The 18,270-nt window shown below is 45.4% G+C and overlaps 1 protein-coding gene across 2 annotated transcripts in view; it reads right to left on the bottom strand.

The window, feature by feature from the left end:
* Nucleotides 1-3,725: 3,725 nt before the first annotated feature.
* The window catches only part of GABRA3 (gamma-aminobutyric acid type A receptor subunit alpha3), a 204,655-nt gene continuing 190,110 nt past the window's right edge, over nucleotides 3,726-18,270 (bottom strand). For both annotated transcript variants that reach the window (XM_007507295.3, XM_001376922.4), the window contains exon 10: nucleotides 3,726-11,848. In XM_007507295.3, the coding sequence (XP_007507357.1) occupies nucleotides 11,510-11,848 (339 nt within the window). In that variant the 3' untranslated portion in view covers nucleotides 3,726-11,509. The remainder of the gene's footprint in view (nucleotides 11,849-18,270) is intronic.

Here is an 18,270-nt window from a genome sequence, read left to right as displayed (position 1 = left end):
GGCAGAGAGGATATGCTTCTTAGACCTGTGGGCGCTACAGAGCTAGGAGGATGGCCAATATGCTGTACGAGAGGAGCCCTAAACTTCTCGGCAGACCAAGACAATGGGCCAAATAAAATAAGCTGAAATGGAGCAGGGATCAGCACAAGTCTTGCTCTTGGTCTATGGAGATCAGTGTGACAAGTAAAAGGTAAGGGGGCATGTGGGTAGGCAGCTATTACTTGGATTGTTTTAGTGAATCATGAGCTCAGCAGCTGATGTGACCTTAGGGTGCATTGAGGGGCAGGGCCTGAACGAGGTGAGCCACCCGAGGTTCTCTGCACAGCCAGACCACACGTGGACAATCGTGCTTAGTTCTGAGGGCCACCGTTTGGGATGGACATTGAGAAACTGGGCAGCGCCACAGACAGAGCCTGGTAACCAGGAGGCTGCCTGGAGTTCACAGCACATACCATAGAAGTATGAACTTGAAGTAACTTGGGAAGAGATGACTCGGGCAGGTCATGCTAGCCCAATATGGACAAGAGAGACCAGTTTCATCCAAACTGGGAGCACCGAGTTGGGTTGGCAGAGAAATAGATGTAGGTCTCACATCAGTTTGAAAAACAACCCGGCAAGCCATTAGAGCTTCTCTAAAGGAAAGCAAGCTTTCTAGGGAGGCGGTGGGTTCCCTCTCGCTTCAGACTCAGCTTCCTATACAAGGCCTCACCTAGAATCAAGCCCTGCCTTGTCAGTGGAAAACAGAGGATACAGTGTTGGCCCTGAAGTCAGGAAAATTTGAGTTCAAATGCTATCCAAGACACTTGCTAGCTGGGTGACCCTGGACAAGTAATATAACCTCTCTTGGCCTCAGTTTCCCATCTGTAGAATGAGGATAATAATAGCACCCAGAGTCATGAGGATCAAGCGAGATAATATTTATAAAGTACTTAGCACAGTACCTGGCACATAGTGCTCGGTATACACATGCCCTCTCTCCTTTCCCTCTCCCTCTCTGGGTCTGTTTCCTCCCCCTGTCAAATGAAGGTGGCAGCCCCCATGATATCAGTGATGGGCTTGCAGCTCTAGATTGCAGATGCTCCAAGCATTCCCTCTCCCACTACCTGAATGATTTTCTATCTCCTCATTCCTCTTCTATCCTCTCAGAACACAAACTCCTCCAGGGCCTTTGTTTCCCCAGCCCTAGGGCCCAGTGCAGAGGCTGGTACTTGCAAGGTATTTAATGCATACTTGTGTTGTACAGAATAGGAAAGCTGGCTAGCCTCTCAGCAGGCCTGCGTGTCAGGAAGGGCTGCTTCTTTAGGTACTCGTTGGGTTGGATGCCTTCAGACGTCCCCTCCGAACTGGAGCTTCTGGGATCCACAGCTTCCATCCTTGTTAGAAAGCTGGCTGGCTCCCATGTCTACAGCCTCAAGTGCTATTGGGAGGGAGATGATGGTAAAGTGTCCCTACCAACTCCCACCGCTGCCAGCACTCAGTGGGTCTGTCCGTCACCCAGTTGTACCTCATTCTGAAGACTAAGGCAAATGGGAAGAAAGCGATGGGGCCGCATACAGACTAGCCAATGATGAGGCTGAAACTGTACTGCCAGGGCAATGGGGCCAGCAGAAATACTGGGATTCTTTTTCAATCTGGACTTGTGATTTCATTAATAAAGGGAGTTCCCCATGAGGCAGTGCCCCTACTTGGCAATTAAGAGAGTATAGACAGTTTCTTGGTGCCCCATGTTTAGGTGACTTGCCCAAGGTCACACAGCCCCTATGTGTCTGAGGTGAGATTTGGCTCCAGGTTGTCCTGATAGGGAGGCGGCTCTGTATCGACTATTCCAGGCTTACTCTCATTTGGACTTGGCAATTGGGGCTTTAGAAAAAATGAATTTACATAAATCCAATGTTCAATGCACAATGTATTTGAAAACAGTAGCATATTGGCTGGGGGGAGGTGAGGGGGATGTTTTATGAGTTTCAAAGAAGAGGATCTGGGAGGGTAAACACACTCCTTTATTTATCCCTTCAGCTGTAACCCGACTGGCATGAAACCTAAGGGAGGCTTAATGAATTTGGGCATATTTTTTCCAAAGGATGTGTCGGTGATTTGGAACTTGCTTGGCTGCTTTGGATTGTTCTATTTTCTTCGTACTCATTCTCGGATTTGGGGTTGCTTTTGGAAGGCTGCTGAGTAAGACTCTGGGTCACAACAGCGAAGGCGCCTCCCCTGTGACCAAGTGCCTGGGCCAGCTGGGAGAGGACAGAGGTGTCTCAGAGAAATGCAGGGACACTGGCTCATAGGATAGGGAGCTGGGCAGGCCCTTAAATGTCATCCAGTCCAAACTCCTTCATTCTGCAGAGGGGAAACTGAGGCTCAGCCAAAGGAGTTAGGCTAGAACAGATTCCCAAGGAGCTCAGCCATGACCTAGTGGCCTGGTGGCCACAATGGGGGATTGTGCCTCCCTGGCTTTTCTAGTATCTTGGCTCAAGGAAGAGGCACTCTGTTTCCTTCCTTCCCTCCAAAGACACAATCATCAGGGACACCCGGGTGGCCAAAAGCTCCCTCCCTGTGACTGGGACTTTCTGGCAAAGTGTTCCTATTTCTGGTAACTTCCACCCTGTCTATACACACCCCAGTGTGGCTTCAGGTAGGGATCAGAAAACCATGTATGTGGGGCAGAGGGGAATTGAAACGAGTCTAGGTTCATAGGTTGGCAGCCTCCTTCCCCTAACCCTCAAAGTCAGGGCCAAGAAGGGTACACATCCAATCTCCCGAGTTTAAAGGATTTTCTTCTTTCTCCCTTACTTGGGTCATGAAGAGGTGACTGCAGACTTCAAACCAAAGCCAAACAAGCCCATAGCCAACTCAGTGATGTGCTTCTCCTTCCCAATCTGTCCTTAATCCCTGTCCTCCCACAATTGCTCACATTGGCTGGTTGGGATCATGTAGAAAGGACCCCACCTAACCTATAGAGTTGTGGTCAAGGGCCAAGGGAATGTTGTAGATGCCCAAGGTAGTTCCCGAATCCTGAAGATAGGGGGTAATTGTGATGCTACCTGTTGGAACAGGGGGAGGACAGGTTTTTAAAGCCTCAGTGTCTGTGTATAAATGGGGCCTTGGTGGGTGAGAGGGGGAAGAGGGCAGAGAAATACGTAATCATAGGACTAGATTAGATGTTGAGACCCTTTCCTACTCATATGTGATCCCTGCATCCCAAAGAGGTTCTAACCCATCCCTTGACTCTTGTGAACATGGTTTTCTGGGGCATTCTTTGCCATATTTGGAATAGGGGCATCCATTCCTCAGCTCACATTGTAGTTGGAAAACTGTAGCAGCCCTTACCAATCTTGCCCACCCACTAAGCCTCAGGAAAGTCATTCATTTCAAAAGGGAAAACAGTCTCCGAGTGATGGGAGTTGGAGAGCAATGACAATGTGCCAGGATGATAGAGGATGCCCTACCCTGTCTCCTTTATCTTCTCAGGAGGGGAAAATCTTTTTCTCTTACTGGAGGAATACTCCTTGGCCAGTCAGATCTGGGTTTTCATCAAGGCTTTGTTTGAGATCGCTGTAATCTGTCTCCATTTGCTCTAGGTACCTTTCCTCCCTCTCACTTTAACTGCTGAGAAAGCTAAGGGCAAGGGTGGGATGGGAGGAGTATGGGCCCATGCAGAGCACACTCAATTAATCTTCTCAATTAAAAATCGGTCGGACAAATTTTCCAGCCAAGACTAGAAATACAATTCAGAAATAACTGTATTGAACAGGCATTAAACATTGCACCAAAAGCATTGGGAAACACAATTCTACAGAGCGGAAAAGGTCACAGTTTCCATAAGAAATTCCTTTAAGAAGATCATTAACAGCCACTCAATAAACTAACCCTAACCCCATCCCACCCCCATTCAATAAAGTGTACATTCTCTAGCCATTAATTACTTCACAGACACAGTTTTAAGAATAATGGGATTGTCATGCATTACCACTGTGGATGACCCTGGGTCTCTTTCATAGGGAAGGGAAGACAAAGCAGACAGTAAGGAAGAGAAGAGCCAACTAGCACAGGGGGATGCCCGGGGGTTTTGAGGGGAATATGTCTCCTAGCCATGACCTAATGTAGTATTTTGTTGTTAGGCCTCAGTGAAGGCCAGTGTGGGTATGCCAAGCTGGAATGAACAAGGCCGCCATCTTGAACACCCTCTGTTCACCTAAGACATGTCCTGCTAGGGTGCTGCTGGATGAGGGGTAGTACTTGTCATGCATCTGGTGCTATTTATTCATTTGTTTATTTTGGAGGAGATGTCTTGGTGAACTTGTTTTTCTTTTCAAATCAAGCTATTTGGTTCATACTCCATAGCTCAGGATATGAATAGTCACAGTGAAACTGTGGGTAAGCAACGGCGCCTGCGTGGCACCCAAACACATATGCCACTCCATGGTATCTCTGTGAAGAATGGGGAATTTTCCTCCAAGTCCGCCCCATTCCCATTTGCTATGGCTTAGTGAGTACTCAGTTCATCAGTCTGTTGATCACTGTTATTAGAAGATCCATCCATTTGTTAAGTTGAAGAGTAGGTGGCCCAAAGCCATTAAGGAGTAGACTGGTAAAAGAGAAGCTAAGTTTTTCATACTGACACATGGTCAGTGCTTTTACCTTGTGACTGGGCAAGTGGTCAGCCTTGCTGTCTGCCTTCCAGTTGTAAGGAGTCAAAGGAACCGAGGGTGCTTTAGTGTGGGGTTCAGTTTACACTAATTGGCTCAATCTAGTAAGGTCAATATTAATAAGATGGATGGACTCAGCCAGGGATAACTGATGTGCTAGCAACAGCTAACCTGGCTTTAGTCCTTCAACAATGTTGCTGGCAGTTTTCTAACTATTCCTATCCAAGGAGAGAACCCTTGTCCCTTTCATGTTGCTTCTGCTGGGGAACAAGTCTGCCTTACAGACCAATCGTGCCAGCTCAGGTTTTGACTAGCTGAAGGGAGAGGGGCAGGATGTGACTGCTAAGGGCCCCTGAGATTAGAGGCCCAACTGGGCAGGGTGTTGAATGTGAAAAGGAAGTGGAAGACTAAAGTAGTGGGTGGCCTGATCATTTGTGGCCTGGGGGAAGCATGGCTCTAGGGCCCTAGCTGGCTGATCAGAGGGCATCAGTTTAGCTTCTCAGTTGGGGTTTTATCTCAGTTTTGATATAGTTGTCTTCTCCGCTAAAAGGTTGGGAGGTTGCCTCATGGTTCACTGAAGGACAGGGCATGCTGGCTTTAGGAATGAGGAAGGGACCCCAGTACAAGAGGAGCTGCTGTAGGTCACATGTAGACCACTTTCTCCACCAGGCAGGTGCCAGGTATGGTTTCCACTGGTTCCCAAGTCATCAGAGCAAGTACCTTCTTTAGCCTCTAAGTCTCATGAAGCTTACCCTACTGGACAAATTGCTCGTAGAATAATTCCTGGACCTGAACCTTGGGGTCACTCAGAACACTAGATCACTGTGCATCCCTGAGAATAACTGGGTCTTTGATGAATGGACTACAGGCCTCAGTATGGCCACTCACTTCTCTTGGCTTTACCTCCAATGCTACCACCCAGAAAACTTTGGAAATGGCTGACCCCAAAGCACACTTCTCATAGCAGAACTGTTTTTGCAAAAGAAATCATATGCACAATTTGGGGAGCTGAGCTGACAGAAAGGGGCAGGATGGCCTGAATTCAGCCTGGACATACCAGAGTTTGTCCATGCAGAAGGTATGGGGGATGGGAAAAGACACAGCCTGTGTAGGTAACTAAACCTAGGAAGGATCCACAGTCAAAGGGAGAAATGTTGCCTAGAAGAGGGCAGAGAGCAGTGTTAATTTGCTAATCCGGAGAAGCCCTAGAATAGACTTTCTCCTATTGGGAGTTCTTAAAGAATAGCCCTAGATGAGAGAGCTGGAATGAATGAATAAAAGAAGGCCAAACCTGGGAATACAAGTAGGCTAGGAATAGCTCAGAGAGGAAAGAGGAATCACTTGTAGATGCTATATAGTACCAGGAGGCTTTCCCGAAGAGCCATTATCCCAAGGTGCCTAGACTGAGCAGGGGAAAACCTCAGACTTGAATGACCCAATCAAAGAAGTTGATGAAGAAAAAAGTAACAAAAGACTAAGGAAAATGGCAGAAAATATTGAAGACTATTTAATTTATCTGGAGCAAGGCAGTTGACCTCCTGGTCACCTTGTTTCTCTACCTGTAAAGTAGAAAGAATGATATTTGCCCTCTTCTACACCCTGCTTCATTATTCCCTCTGAGGAGGTGAGGTGAAATGAGATATGAGTGACTATCCCAAGCTCTTCTGAAACATGATGCTCAGAAAATCTAGGATGTTATTGTCCATAAGAGCAATAGCAACAATCCTAGTTATGGCAGGAACGACAGAGGAGGTGAATGAAGTGGTTCCAAACAACTCCCACTAGAAAAATGTGATCATAATTCATATTCACATCAGAAGACTTCATATCCTTCTTTAACACTTGCTTGTTCTTCCCCACTCCTTCCAGCTTCACTTCACAAATTAATATATGGTGGCAAACCTTCCCTGACCTAGGCTACTTGCTGGGATCTCCATCTATGCTAATAAAACATCTAAATACATATCTTTGTCTACTTGTATATGCCTAGTTCCATGCTAATCCTGTGTACATTTGGGTGTCCTGGTTAAGGTCTTGGGCTGTCTCCAACAGAGATGGCCAGTTAACCACTTCATTCTAGAAATTCCTCAATTTCATATTAATCAGAATCTTTCTTAAGCTAACAAGTGGCTACCTTTCACAATCAACCATAAAAAGAAATTTGGATGAATTTTCTATGGGTTCTACCCTATTGAGAACATTAACATCTGAAGGTGTACATGTCACACCCACGCACACACACACTACACACCTATGTTACAGCTATACAGGATAATGTTCCCTGCTGGGAAGACCCATTAGACAAAGAATATAGGAATCCTAACTTTGTTTACAATTCTATTGGGCACTATTTGACACAAACTGCTGGGAAAATTGGAAAACATTATGGCAAAAACTAGGTTTAGATCAGTATCTCACACCCTATCAATATGAGGTCAAAATGGGTATATGATTAATATATGATAAAGAGTGATGTTATAAGTAAATTAGGGGTAACGTAGAATAGTTTACCTGTCAGATCTGTGAAGAAGGGAAGAATTTGATAAAATTTTTGATTATTTTAAATTAAAAAGGTTTTGTATAAACAAAAACAATGCAAACAAGATTAGGTCTCATTTCTCAAATATATAAAGAACAAAGTCAAATTTATAAGAATCCAAGTCATTCTCCAGTTGACAAATGATCAAAGGATATGAATAGGCAGTTTTCAGATGAAGAAATCAAAACTGTCAATAATCATATGAAAAAATGTTCTGAATCACTCTTGATTAGAGAAATGTAAATTAAAACAACTCTGAGGTACCACCTCAGATTGACCTATCAGATTGGTCAATATTAAAGAAAAGTAAAGGAAAATGATAGATGTTGGAGGGAATGTGGCAAAATTGGGACACTAATGCATTGCTGGTAGAGTTGTGAACTGATCCATCCATTCTGAAGGACAATTTGGAATTATTCCCAAAAGGCTATAAAAGACTACATACCCTTTGATCCTGTAATACCACTACTAAGTCTGTATCCCAAAGAGAGAAAAACATGGGAAAGACCTGTTTGTACAAAAATATTTATAGCTGCTCTTGTTGTGGTGGCAAATCTGGAAACTAATGATTTATCCATCAAGTGGGGAATGGCTGAACAAATCGTAGTACATGATGGTGATGGAATACTATTGTGCTATAAAGAATGATGAACAGGAAGATTTCAGAAATAAGTGGAAAGACCTCCATGAACTGATGGAGAGTGAAATAAGCAGAACCAGAAGAACACTGTACATAGTAACAGCAATATTGTGGAACAATCAATGTACTAATGTACTAATAGCAATGTAATGATTCAGGGCAATTCTAAGGGACTTAAGAAAAAGAATGTTCCACCTCCAGAGAAAGAACTATTGGAGTGGAATGCAGATTAAAACATATGATTTATCTTTTGTTTATTTGGGTATCATATTTGGGATTTGGATTTTATAAGATTATTCACTTACAAAAAATGAACAATATGAAAATAGGATAATACATGTTTAACTCCGATTGAATTGCTTCTCAGCTCTGGGAGGGAAGAAGGGAGGGAGATAATTTGGATCATCTAACTTTAGGAAATTATGTGGAAATTTGTTATTAAAATAACAATATGTATGCTTTTATTGGGAAGGATAATCATTTGTTAGTTCAAATAAAACCCTATGCCTTGATTATGGTTAGATTAAGCAAGACCTGAACCTTGAGTTAGCACTGTTGTTCAAGATTCCCAGGTACCAAAGAGTATTGGCTGGGTCTGGTTGGTTCCTTGTTTGGAAAATCAAATATCCCTGGCAAATTTTCTTGGCCTTTCTTAGTCATTGGTAGTCTTAGCCAAACAGAGCCTCTTCCTCTCTTTGTTTTGACTGGATTCAGCCCAGGACCAGACACATAATGGCGTCTTAGTAAAAGCTTGTTGAATTAGTCTTTTAGAGAATTAGCCTTAGGAAGAGAAATTGAAGTCATTCTTTAATGTGCTATCGTTTGAGTGAAAAGCTTTAGGTGGATACCCATGTGTGCCTGCCATTTCCCTTTCACTCTCTCCTCTCCTCCTAGAATTTCCTGACCCCCGACAGAATCCTGTCTCCTGCCCAAACCAACTTCTCGGTTCCTAAGCTACAAGCAATGGCATTTCTTAACGTTAACATGGATTCCTGATCAAAAAGCAAAAGGCTCTCAAGCTCTGAAAGCTCCCTGGATCCAGTGGTAGAATTGTTGATGAAAGGAGGACTCGGGCTGGAGGGGAGTAGCTAGCAATATACTTCCCAGGATGGCTCTGCCCAAGATTCTAATAGTCAGGGAGATCCTTCCATTGGTCCCCATTTCCTCATTTTATTGAGGTTTGAGAGAGAATAGGAAGGCTGTTTCTCTTCCTGCCCACCTAGAGTTCCTTCCTCCTCCCCCTGGCATACATTTGCCCCTGGCACTTTCTCACTCTGAGTCCCACATTCCCTTGGAATCCAGGTGGATCTTGTCTCCTGCAGGCTGCAGACACATCAGTATGCACAGAATGCATGACAATGGCATTTAACCAAATGAGGCTCTGACCCTCTATGATAAATGTGGAGGGAATGAAAAGGTCACATCCAGCCAGTCATGCAGGGCAGGTGACTGCTCATTTGGAGAAAGACCTTGAGATTGCAATGGGGAGAAGGTGCCCTAGGCTGATAGGATTCACTAGAGAGAAGTGGGATGCCAAGGGACAGGGAGGAGGGTAAGAAATTGTCCTCAGTTTGGTCTCAAAGATCTCAGATAAGATGGCTGCATTGGAGACCCTGAGCCAGTCTGAAATCCGCATGGGAGGGATGGGAATCTAGGTAGGCTTTTTAGTCTTAGTATATCATCCACTGAGCACCCCAATTTTTCAGGGTTCCCTTCTGTCTCTACCAATTTTTATTCCTGTTGAAATGTCTGGCTTTGACAATGTCCTAACTGGGGAAAATGGAAAAGTCAGTTTTTCATTTGGGTGATCCCAGGGAAATGGAGTTGAAGAGAAAGGGCAAGGAACAAAAAGACAAAGCCAGAACTCAGAGACCACATTCTGGCATCTCCTAGGCTAAAGAACATCCAAACTAACCATTTAAGGGCAATGAAGCAAAATGAGTGGTCTGGTGGGGGGAGGCTTCCTTTGGGGGGCTACCTTGGTGACAAATGCCTGAGTCAGGAGATTCAGTGTATTGAGAACCAGAACAGGGGCTGGAAGAGCTGCGGAGAAGGTTGAGGCTTTGGCAGCCTGGGACAGCAGCATTCCTTGGAGTCATCCTGCTCATCCATCTGATGGCATCTCCACAGGAATCCTCCCCAGATGTCAACAGGACCCTTGACTTCTGGCTTCTTGTCTTTGCAGAGTCTGAATGGGAGTTGCTGGCTAGAGAGAAAGCTGAGCCTTCAGTAAGTTGGTACAGCAAACAGAACTTAGTCTAGACCTACCCCATCTAGCTGGTTGCCCACTCCATGGGTGACTTCTCAACTGTACAACCCTCTGCCCCCTCAGCTTCTGGCTTCTTGTCTTGGTGAGCAGTTGGAGTTGGCAGGGATGGGCTAGAGGAACTGGAGAAGGTGGAGGCGTCAGCAACCTGAGACAGAACTTTTGGCGAGCCCTGTTCATCTAGCTAGTTGACCTCACCACAAAAGCTCTTCAAATTACCCAAGCCCCCTTGGTGTCTGGCTTCTTGTTTTTACAGAGAGTCTGATTGATGAGGGATGGGTCATGAGTATTTTGGAGTTGGCTTTAGCATTTAGAGACAGAAGAACGTTTCAGAATCTTTCTAGTCCATCTGATTGCCACCATCCTACACCAAGCTTCTGGCTCCTTATCAGAGTTTCATTTTTGAATTTCTTTTGGGTTGGGAGGGTATCTTTCCCTTGGTGGTTTTCTTGGTTTTGTTTTCTTCAAATACTTGATTCTCTTTCTGAAGAATTCATAGTAGAGAATTCAGATAGGAAAAAAAGAATTTGTAGAAGCCAACAGTGCAGGACAAATCAGTGTCTCCAGGCAGGTGCAGGGTAACAGAGAAAGGATTTTACCATTGCTTTCAGAGAGAGAAGTCTTCCTAGGAGCACCCAATGCACTACTTGTGGACCTGGGGAAGGGCAGAGGACAACCATGCAGAGCCAGTCACTTCTCTCCATTCAGACCATACTTAGGGCAGCCAGTGTGGGATGGTATAGTCAGGAAAACAAGTGGGCATGGCCAAGACCCTAGGAGTTGGTGGACCTGTTTTGCATACAATCTTTTTTCCTGATTCCACAGTCTAGGAGCTCTTATAGACTACAGCATCCTTTGTGGCATGAAGGAGGCTTAATAAGAAGGAATGTGAGATAGGAATCCAGCTGTTATTCAACCCCTTTATGGAGTCCCAGTTAAATAGACACATGAAGCTGATAAGTCTGGCCTAGGTCACCAAGTGCTGCCTCGTCACCTTGGAGTATCAAGAGCAGCCAAAGTACTTTGTGGTGAATAGATGGAGAATGGGTATAGGTGGAGGAAATCATAGATGTATATACATTGTAGGATGTTAGCATGGAATTATGGGTATCCACACACTGGCTTTCTTTTGAAGATTGGCAGGGCAGTGAGGAGTGGGCAGGATGGGGAAGCTGGTGGATCAACAGACTGGTATCAGCAAAGGGTACTGATGGAGGGCAGAGTCCCAATGTTAGAGGCATGTGTTTCCTTATTGACATTTTTTGAAGTTGACAGCCTGAAGTGAGCCAAATGAAAGAATCACGACTGGCTGATGGTTCTAAAGCAAAGCCTTTATGTTCTGAAGGAAATGAGAGCAGACCCGTGGGCAACATCTCCTGGAATGCTTCTTGGCAATGAAGTGTGGAGCTACAGCTTTACTGTTTCCGGATCATGCCCTTGATGGCTGACTCCCGGTTGACATACGTGGCCCAGTAGACCAGGTTAAAGATGGCAAAGAGCACAGGAAAGATGATGCGGGAGATCTTGTCTACCTTGCTGACACTGTTGTAGGTCTTCTTGGTTTCAGGGGGACTCTCCACCACATGGGGTGTCTTGGGTGGGGAGACAGCTGCCCCTGAAGCAGTAGCACTGGCTGCAGCACTCTTCGAGATGGTGGAGAGGCCAGGGTCCTTGGCAATGTTGAGAGCATAGGTGGTCCCCACGATGTTGTAGGTGTTGTTTGCTTTCTTGGTCAAGGTCATCGGCTCTTTTTTCTATAGGAGTGGGTAGATGGGTAGGAAAACAGGGAAGGGGGAACAAAACAAAGACTGATTATTTCCCTTGAACAAACCATTTTGGAGGGCTAGGGAAAGAAGGGGGAGGTAGAATGCTGAAGTCATGGAGCCATTGGTAGTGAGCGGCCAGGGTTACAGTTGGGGACGACGACTCATGATAGAGAGCAATGTATTGACACCAAATGCAATGTCATCCAGGAGTCAAGACCCTTTGGATTGTACAGTAAGTAGTTTGGGATTAGAGAAATGAGGACAAACTCTAGTTTGGAAAAGCTCTCTACCTTAAATGGAGGTGCAGGCCTCTATTTTTAAGGAGGGGAGGAATTTGCCCAAGGCCTCGAAGGCAGCAAGTGGCAGAATCAGTATCTGAACCAAGTTCTTATAAATTTGGGTTTCCAAATCTAGTGGTTTCCTAGGTTTTATGTTTAAGGTCTAATTAACATAATGTAGTGAAAAGAATCAGAAGAACCTGGATTGAGTTCTCATTTGACCACTTACAAGTCATGTGACAATGAGCAAGTCTAGGCCTCAGTTTTCTTAGCTATAAAATGGGGGTGATGCTCTTTGGGCTATTTAATGCACATTTCCCACATGTTTACTCATCTCTGTGATTGTATGTATACACTACCCACAGGCTCAGATCAATGAGTACTGCAGGTTAGGTAGGATAATCCTGTTTCTCCTGGTCAGCAAAACATTGTAGCCATGACCCATACAAGGTGACTGGGGCAGCTAACTGGGATACAGTAGGAAAAGGAAAGGATGAGAGCTCAGGGCTATCTGGGAGGAAGACCCAGGCACTTGCCCTCAGCTCAGGAGCAGGGACAGGAAGGGAGGGACAGCAGCGAAGTGAGGAGGAAGCTACTGGGTCCATGGATTCATTGTTTTTCATGTCATGGAGTTGTCCGGGGTGATGGTCCTGGAAAACAGAGAGGATGAAAGCATGCTGGAAAGCAATCATGGACAAATATGGAGTGACCTTCCTAGGTGAAGCAGGATGGGCTGAGTCTGCTCCAAGAATGACCTACCTTTCCCCAGGCTCCCAGCCCAGGAGGAAGTACTAGTAGGTTGCTTCTCGAAAAGCTACCACTGATGCTACCCATGAATTACTCTGAGACTGAGCTCTCATGGGAAACGAGCAGCAGTGTCACAACAACTGGGAAAAGAAGTCCAAGTTATCTCCAGGAGCCCAGAATTCCTAGGTTTGGGATTTCACATAGTTGGCTAAGGTCATACCTCACCAGATACACAATTCTACTCAGATCAAATGGTGCCAGGTCTGGGGAACAGGCTCGAGTTCTCTAATGAATCTGGCAAAGTGAAAAAGCAAAGGGACACATTTCTCATGTGATGAAATAAGAGTATGCAGAGCTAATTTGGCTAAAGGAAATTTTGTCAGCATTCTCCTTCTGCTCCTTGCCTGCTCTCCCAAGAACTAAAAAATCCCACCCTGGTCAAATGACCGGGTGCCAGGGAGACGTGAACTTGGAGATTCTCTGAGTAGTCCAGAAGCTATACACAGGCCCTTCTACATCAGTAGGTATGTTGTAGATGTTGGCTGCATGAACAAATGAATGAATGAATGAATGAATGAATGAATGAGTCAGATGCAAGTCATTCTTTCAGAGTTGTGAGGTGGTGAGTGTGGTTAGGCTGCTTTCCATGGCAGATTTGGAATTTCAGTGAACCACTAACATGTTCTCACAATGACTGTTACTGACCCAGCCCTAATTCAGTAAGATTTCTATGTAGGATTGAAAACAGGATGAGGAGAATGTTCCTTCTAGGTTTTTAAAATTCTGAGCAGACAACTAGAATGAAGACAGACAGCCTTGAGGGCTGAGGTTGGTGCTACAGTCAAATATGTTACAGCAAAGTCAATACCATCATCTCATTGGTAGAGAAGGGCCCTAAAAGGCCAGCTAGTCCAACTCGTACCTCAAATAAGCATCTTGTCTATATCATTCCTGATAGGTGGACATTCCACAATAGTTCAAGTAAAGGGGAACCCCCTCCTCCAGAGGCAGCCTATTTTACTTTGGGATAGTGCCCATTTTCCTGACATCCTTCTTTGCCTTTGCAGGACCTCCATGGCCCCCTCTGGGGCCAACCAAAATGGCTCTATTCCTCTTCTGCATAAGAAAACCCCTCAAACGTTCCAAGACCCCTGTCCTTGTCCCTCTTCTCTATCTCCTCTTGCCAAGTCTTTTCTTTTCCAGGCTAAACATTTAATGCTATGCCTGGTAGATACTGTGTGCCAGGGAGCCAGACTTAAATGAGTGGAATTCATATTACGTTTACACAGTTATGCCAAAGTTTTTATAGTTTTGGTCATTCATTTCTTCTCTCTGTCTCTCACATACATACCCTCACTTTCTCCTCACAAACACAACTCTCTCCCTCTCCCTCTCCCTCTCTCTCTCTCTCTCTCTCACTCTCTCTCTCTCTCTCACTCTCTCTCACTCTCTCTCTCTCTCTCTCTCTCTCTCCCACTCTCTCCCCCCCCTTCTTCTTCTCCCCCCTCTTATTGGAAAGAGCAAAGGAGTTAGATTCTGATCCCATTTCTAACACTCAGGTGATCAGCTTCAGTTTCCTCATTTGTAAACTGGAGGCGAGAATACCTAGAGAACCCAACTTTCCCAATTGTTTTGGAATGTATATAAAACCCCGTATAAGCCTCAAAGGGCTTTACCAGCCATTCCTAGTTCTATTCTCCACTGTCTGTATCTTGTGTTCCTGTTGGTAGTTTCTTATGATCTGGAGAAAGCATGTGCAATTTTATCCTTTTTCTAGCCACAGACACTAGTACTCATTAAAAGACAAACATCTGAAGTCAAGCTGTCCAATAGCCAGCCAGGTTTATCTATGCCCTCATCCTGGGCTCCAGGTATTGGGCCCCAGCTGGAAAATCCACATCTGGCTTCTTCAGAGGACATTTGGAGCAGTTCCTGAAACTCATTTCCCAGCGGTCTCAGCCAGGCTATCTGGTCTCTGAAGCTCGTTCTCATCAATATGTGATGCCTCTTGGGTCTTTGAGGAAGTTAGGGGAGTATCGGCTACCACAAATAACTAAGTCAGGTCACTGTCCCCAAAGCCCTGATTTCCCAAGGCAAAGGCTAATTGGCAGCATGGTCTGCGACCCTCACCGCACTTGGAGGAGGTAGTGTGAACTAGTTCAGTGAGTCGATTCCAACACCACGTCCCTTGTGTATATTAAGGTGTTATGACTTTCTTGTGGTGGTGGTCACTTGTTTCAGTCTTGTCTGACTCTTTGCAACTCCATGCAGGGTTTTCTTGGCAAAGATACTACAGTGGTTTGCCATTCCTTTTCTAGCTCCCTTTATAGATGAGTAAACTAAGGCATATAGGGTTAAGTGACTTGTCCAGAGTCCTATAGCTAGTAAGTGACCAAGGCTGGAATTGAAGTCATAAAGATGAGTCTTGCCGACTCCAGGCCCAGTACTCTATCCACTGTGCCACCTAACTACTTGATACCAAAAATGGCTATATAGCAAAATGAAGTTTGTTGGGCTTTTGGCAAAAGCTTGGCTCTTTAGAGAGAAACAAAATCATTCCTAAGTTTGTTAAGTCTATCTTCCCCCAAGAAAGATGACTTCTCGTATGTTATAATCTAAAAAGTGCTCTACTGGAAACCAGGAAAAACTCAGCTCTGAAGCCTTTGTTTCCCCATGTGTAAAATTGGAGTGAGGGTGACCTGGATGATTATCTCTAAGGTTCCTTTCAACTCTAATGCTCGATGATTCTATTAGGATGTCCCTAAGTTCCAGTAATGGCACATTTCTGAGTCCATCATGATCGGGTTTGACTAAAGACAATTCCATGACTCGGGTGGTCCCAGGCTCAATGGACACATCGTTCTCAATCTTAGCTGATTGGAGTCTTGGTCTCCTCTCCTCTCCCCTCCCTTCACTCAGGGCTCCAAGCCCTTGGAAACAATGACTTTTGCTAACCCCGTGAGGGGGGAGAAATGTGAGGAGGATTGGTAGGGCTGGTCTGGAACACATATGTGTCCAGTATCCTGGCCTCACTACCCTATGAGTAGCAGAGGAAGAGGGAGGTGGAAGGAGCCAGCCACAAAGCCAATGCCAAACAAAGGCAATTTATTTTTCCTTCCCTAGGGGGATTCGATTTCTGAAAGTGTAAATGGCATCACTTGGGGTGTTTGGGAGTTTGCTGAGTTGTGAACATTACAAATAAGCAGCACTGAGCTTTCAGGGGATCATCACCAAAGGTCTTGCAAATACCAGTATATGGGATGCTTCTTTCGGTAGAAGAAAAGAGCTAAGTGGCCACCTATACCCTCTGGGAGATGAGTAGAAATGCCAAGAGGTAGAATAATGTGTCATTGGAACAACAGAGTCGAGAACAATTCTGAGATGTTAGCCCATCTCCTTTGTGGGCCCTGATATCTACTGCCTCCTTGGGGTCATTGCCAAAACTCATGTCTTCCACCCCACATTTGGGAAGAATATTCTCCGGAGCACCCAACACATAGGCATTCAGTCTCTGCCTGAAGACCAGACTACTTAGTACCTTCCAAGGCAGCTCATTCCTACTATGAGTGGCTCTTGCTGTTAGGGAGTTCTTGGGTTTGAAGACAACCAGCCTACTCACCCCCAACCCTGACCCAGAATTCTTCTCTACTCGGACTTAACATTCCCAGTTCCATAAATCTAGAGCTGGAAGGGACATCAGAAATCATCTGATCCACCCTCTTATTTTGCAGATGAAGAAACTGGGTGCCAGGGAGATGAAGTGGCTGGTATATGATTTCACAGGTAATACATGGCCAAGGCAGGACTCATACCCAGAACCCTTGTCTCAAGGGCCACCTATTACAGCTGCATCACATTAACTCCCTTAGATGCCATAGTTTCCTGACTCCTAAACAATGTCCAAATAGCCTCATGCTCAGGACCCCCCTTTATTTTTTTAAACCCTCACCTTCCATCTTGGAATCAATACTGTCTATCAGTTCCAAGGCAGAAGAGTGGTAAGGGCTGGGCAATGAGGGTTAAGGGACTTGCCCAGGGTCACACAGCTGGGAAGTGTCTGAGGCCAGATTTCCCTTTATTTTTGAAGCAAGGTATTTGTTCATTTTTCTTAAAAGGAGGAAGTGGAGCATAAAGTCTCTGGGAGGAGCCTGTACCAACAAACATTGCCATTTTTATGGTCTCTGAGGTTGGCAAAGCACTTTGCAGATGATATCTCATTTGACCCTCACAGCATTCTTGTAAGCTAGGGAATGTAGCTACCATTATCTCCATTTGAAGGAGAAGAGTGGGTCAATGATTTGTCCAGGATCTCGTAGCTAGAAGATGAAAGGGGAGAGATTTGATCACAGGTCTCTGCTGGCTATAAGATCCGCATGGTTTACCTGCTGTCCTCACTTGCTTCTTCTAGGACCCAGGACCAGTATTGCAATTCTCCTTGCTCTGCTTGATGCTTGTCAGTTCAGAAGGGAAGCTTGTTGAGGCTAGGCAACACATGTTCTTAGGCTACTTTGCATAGCACGAAGCCCAGGGCTGTCAACCAAAAATGCTGAGGATGCTCTCCCAGAGTGGGCATTCTCCTGGGTGGGTGTTCAAGGACTTTCAGCTGGGGTCAGAGGAAATGCCAATTCTGTTTGGATGAGTGATGGTCTGAAGTGTTGGATGCTTCAAGCCCTGTCCTGCAGCTCTGGGCAATAGCAGGGCAGACCCACTCGGGCTTCACCTAGCCTGGCCTTTGGGGCAGTGATGCTCTCCTGAGATAGGGGCTGCACAGGATCAACAGGGAGCAGATTATAGAAACTAAGTAGTGCTCCCTGGTCCCATGACAAATCAGGGGAAATCAAGGAGAGCCAAGGAGACTGTCTGGAAAGCAGACAGAGAGTTCTCTGGTTCCAGCTGCTCTGCCTCTTCCCCCTGCCCACTGTAAGAGAAAGTCCAGGCAGTCTAAGCATCAGAGCTTAGAGGGACTCAAAGGCTATCTAGTTTTTAAAGATGGGGAAACTGAGGGCCAGAGAAGGCACCAGATTTGCCCAAGGTCATTCAGCAAATTAGGTGCAGAGTAGATGGTAGAAGCCATGTCTTCTGCTTCCTAGTCCAGTGTTCTTTATGCTAGTTTCGTGTATGCTTTTAACTTTGATCCAATTCAATAAATCTTCACTGACCACTTCTTATATTCAAGGATCCTATCAGTAGAGGACCTCTGCCTGGTCATCCAATGCACAGAGCTGTGTACTGAAAGCTCACTGACCCAGGCTCCTAGTAATCCATGGCCTTTGAAGTCATTGAAATGGGATCCAGCAAAGCAGCTAGGTAACTTTGCATAGAGTGAAGAACTTGAGCTGCCTCAGATACTCACTAGTTGTGTGACCCTGGGCAAGTCACTGAACC

The sequence above is a fragment of the Monodelphis domestica genome, chromosome X, assembly GCF_027887165.1.
Source record: "Monodelphis domestica isolate mMonDom1 chromosome X, mMonDom1.pri, whole genome shotgun sequence".
Classification (NCBI taxonomy): Eukaryota; Metazoa; Chordata; class Mammalia; order Didelphimorphia; family Didelphidae; genus Monodelphis; species Monodelphis domestica.
This window is presented reverse-complemented; position numbering and strand designations above follow the sequence as displayed.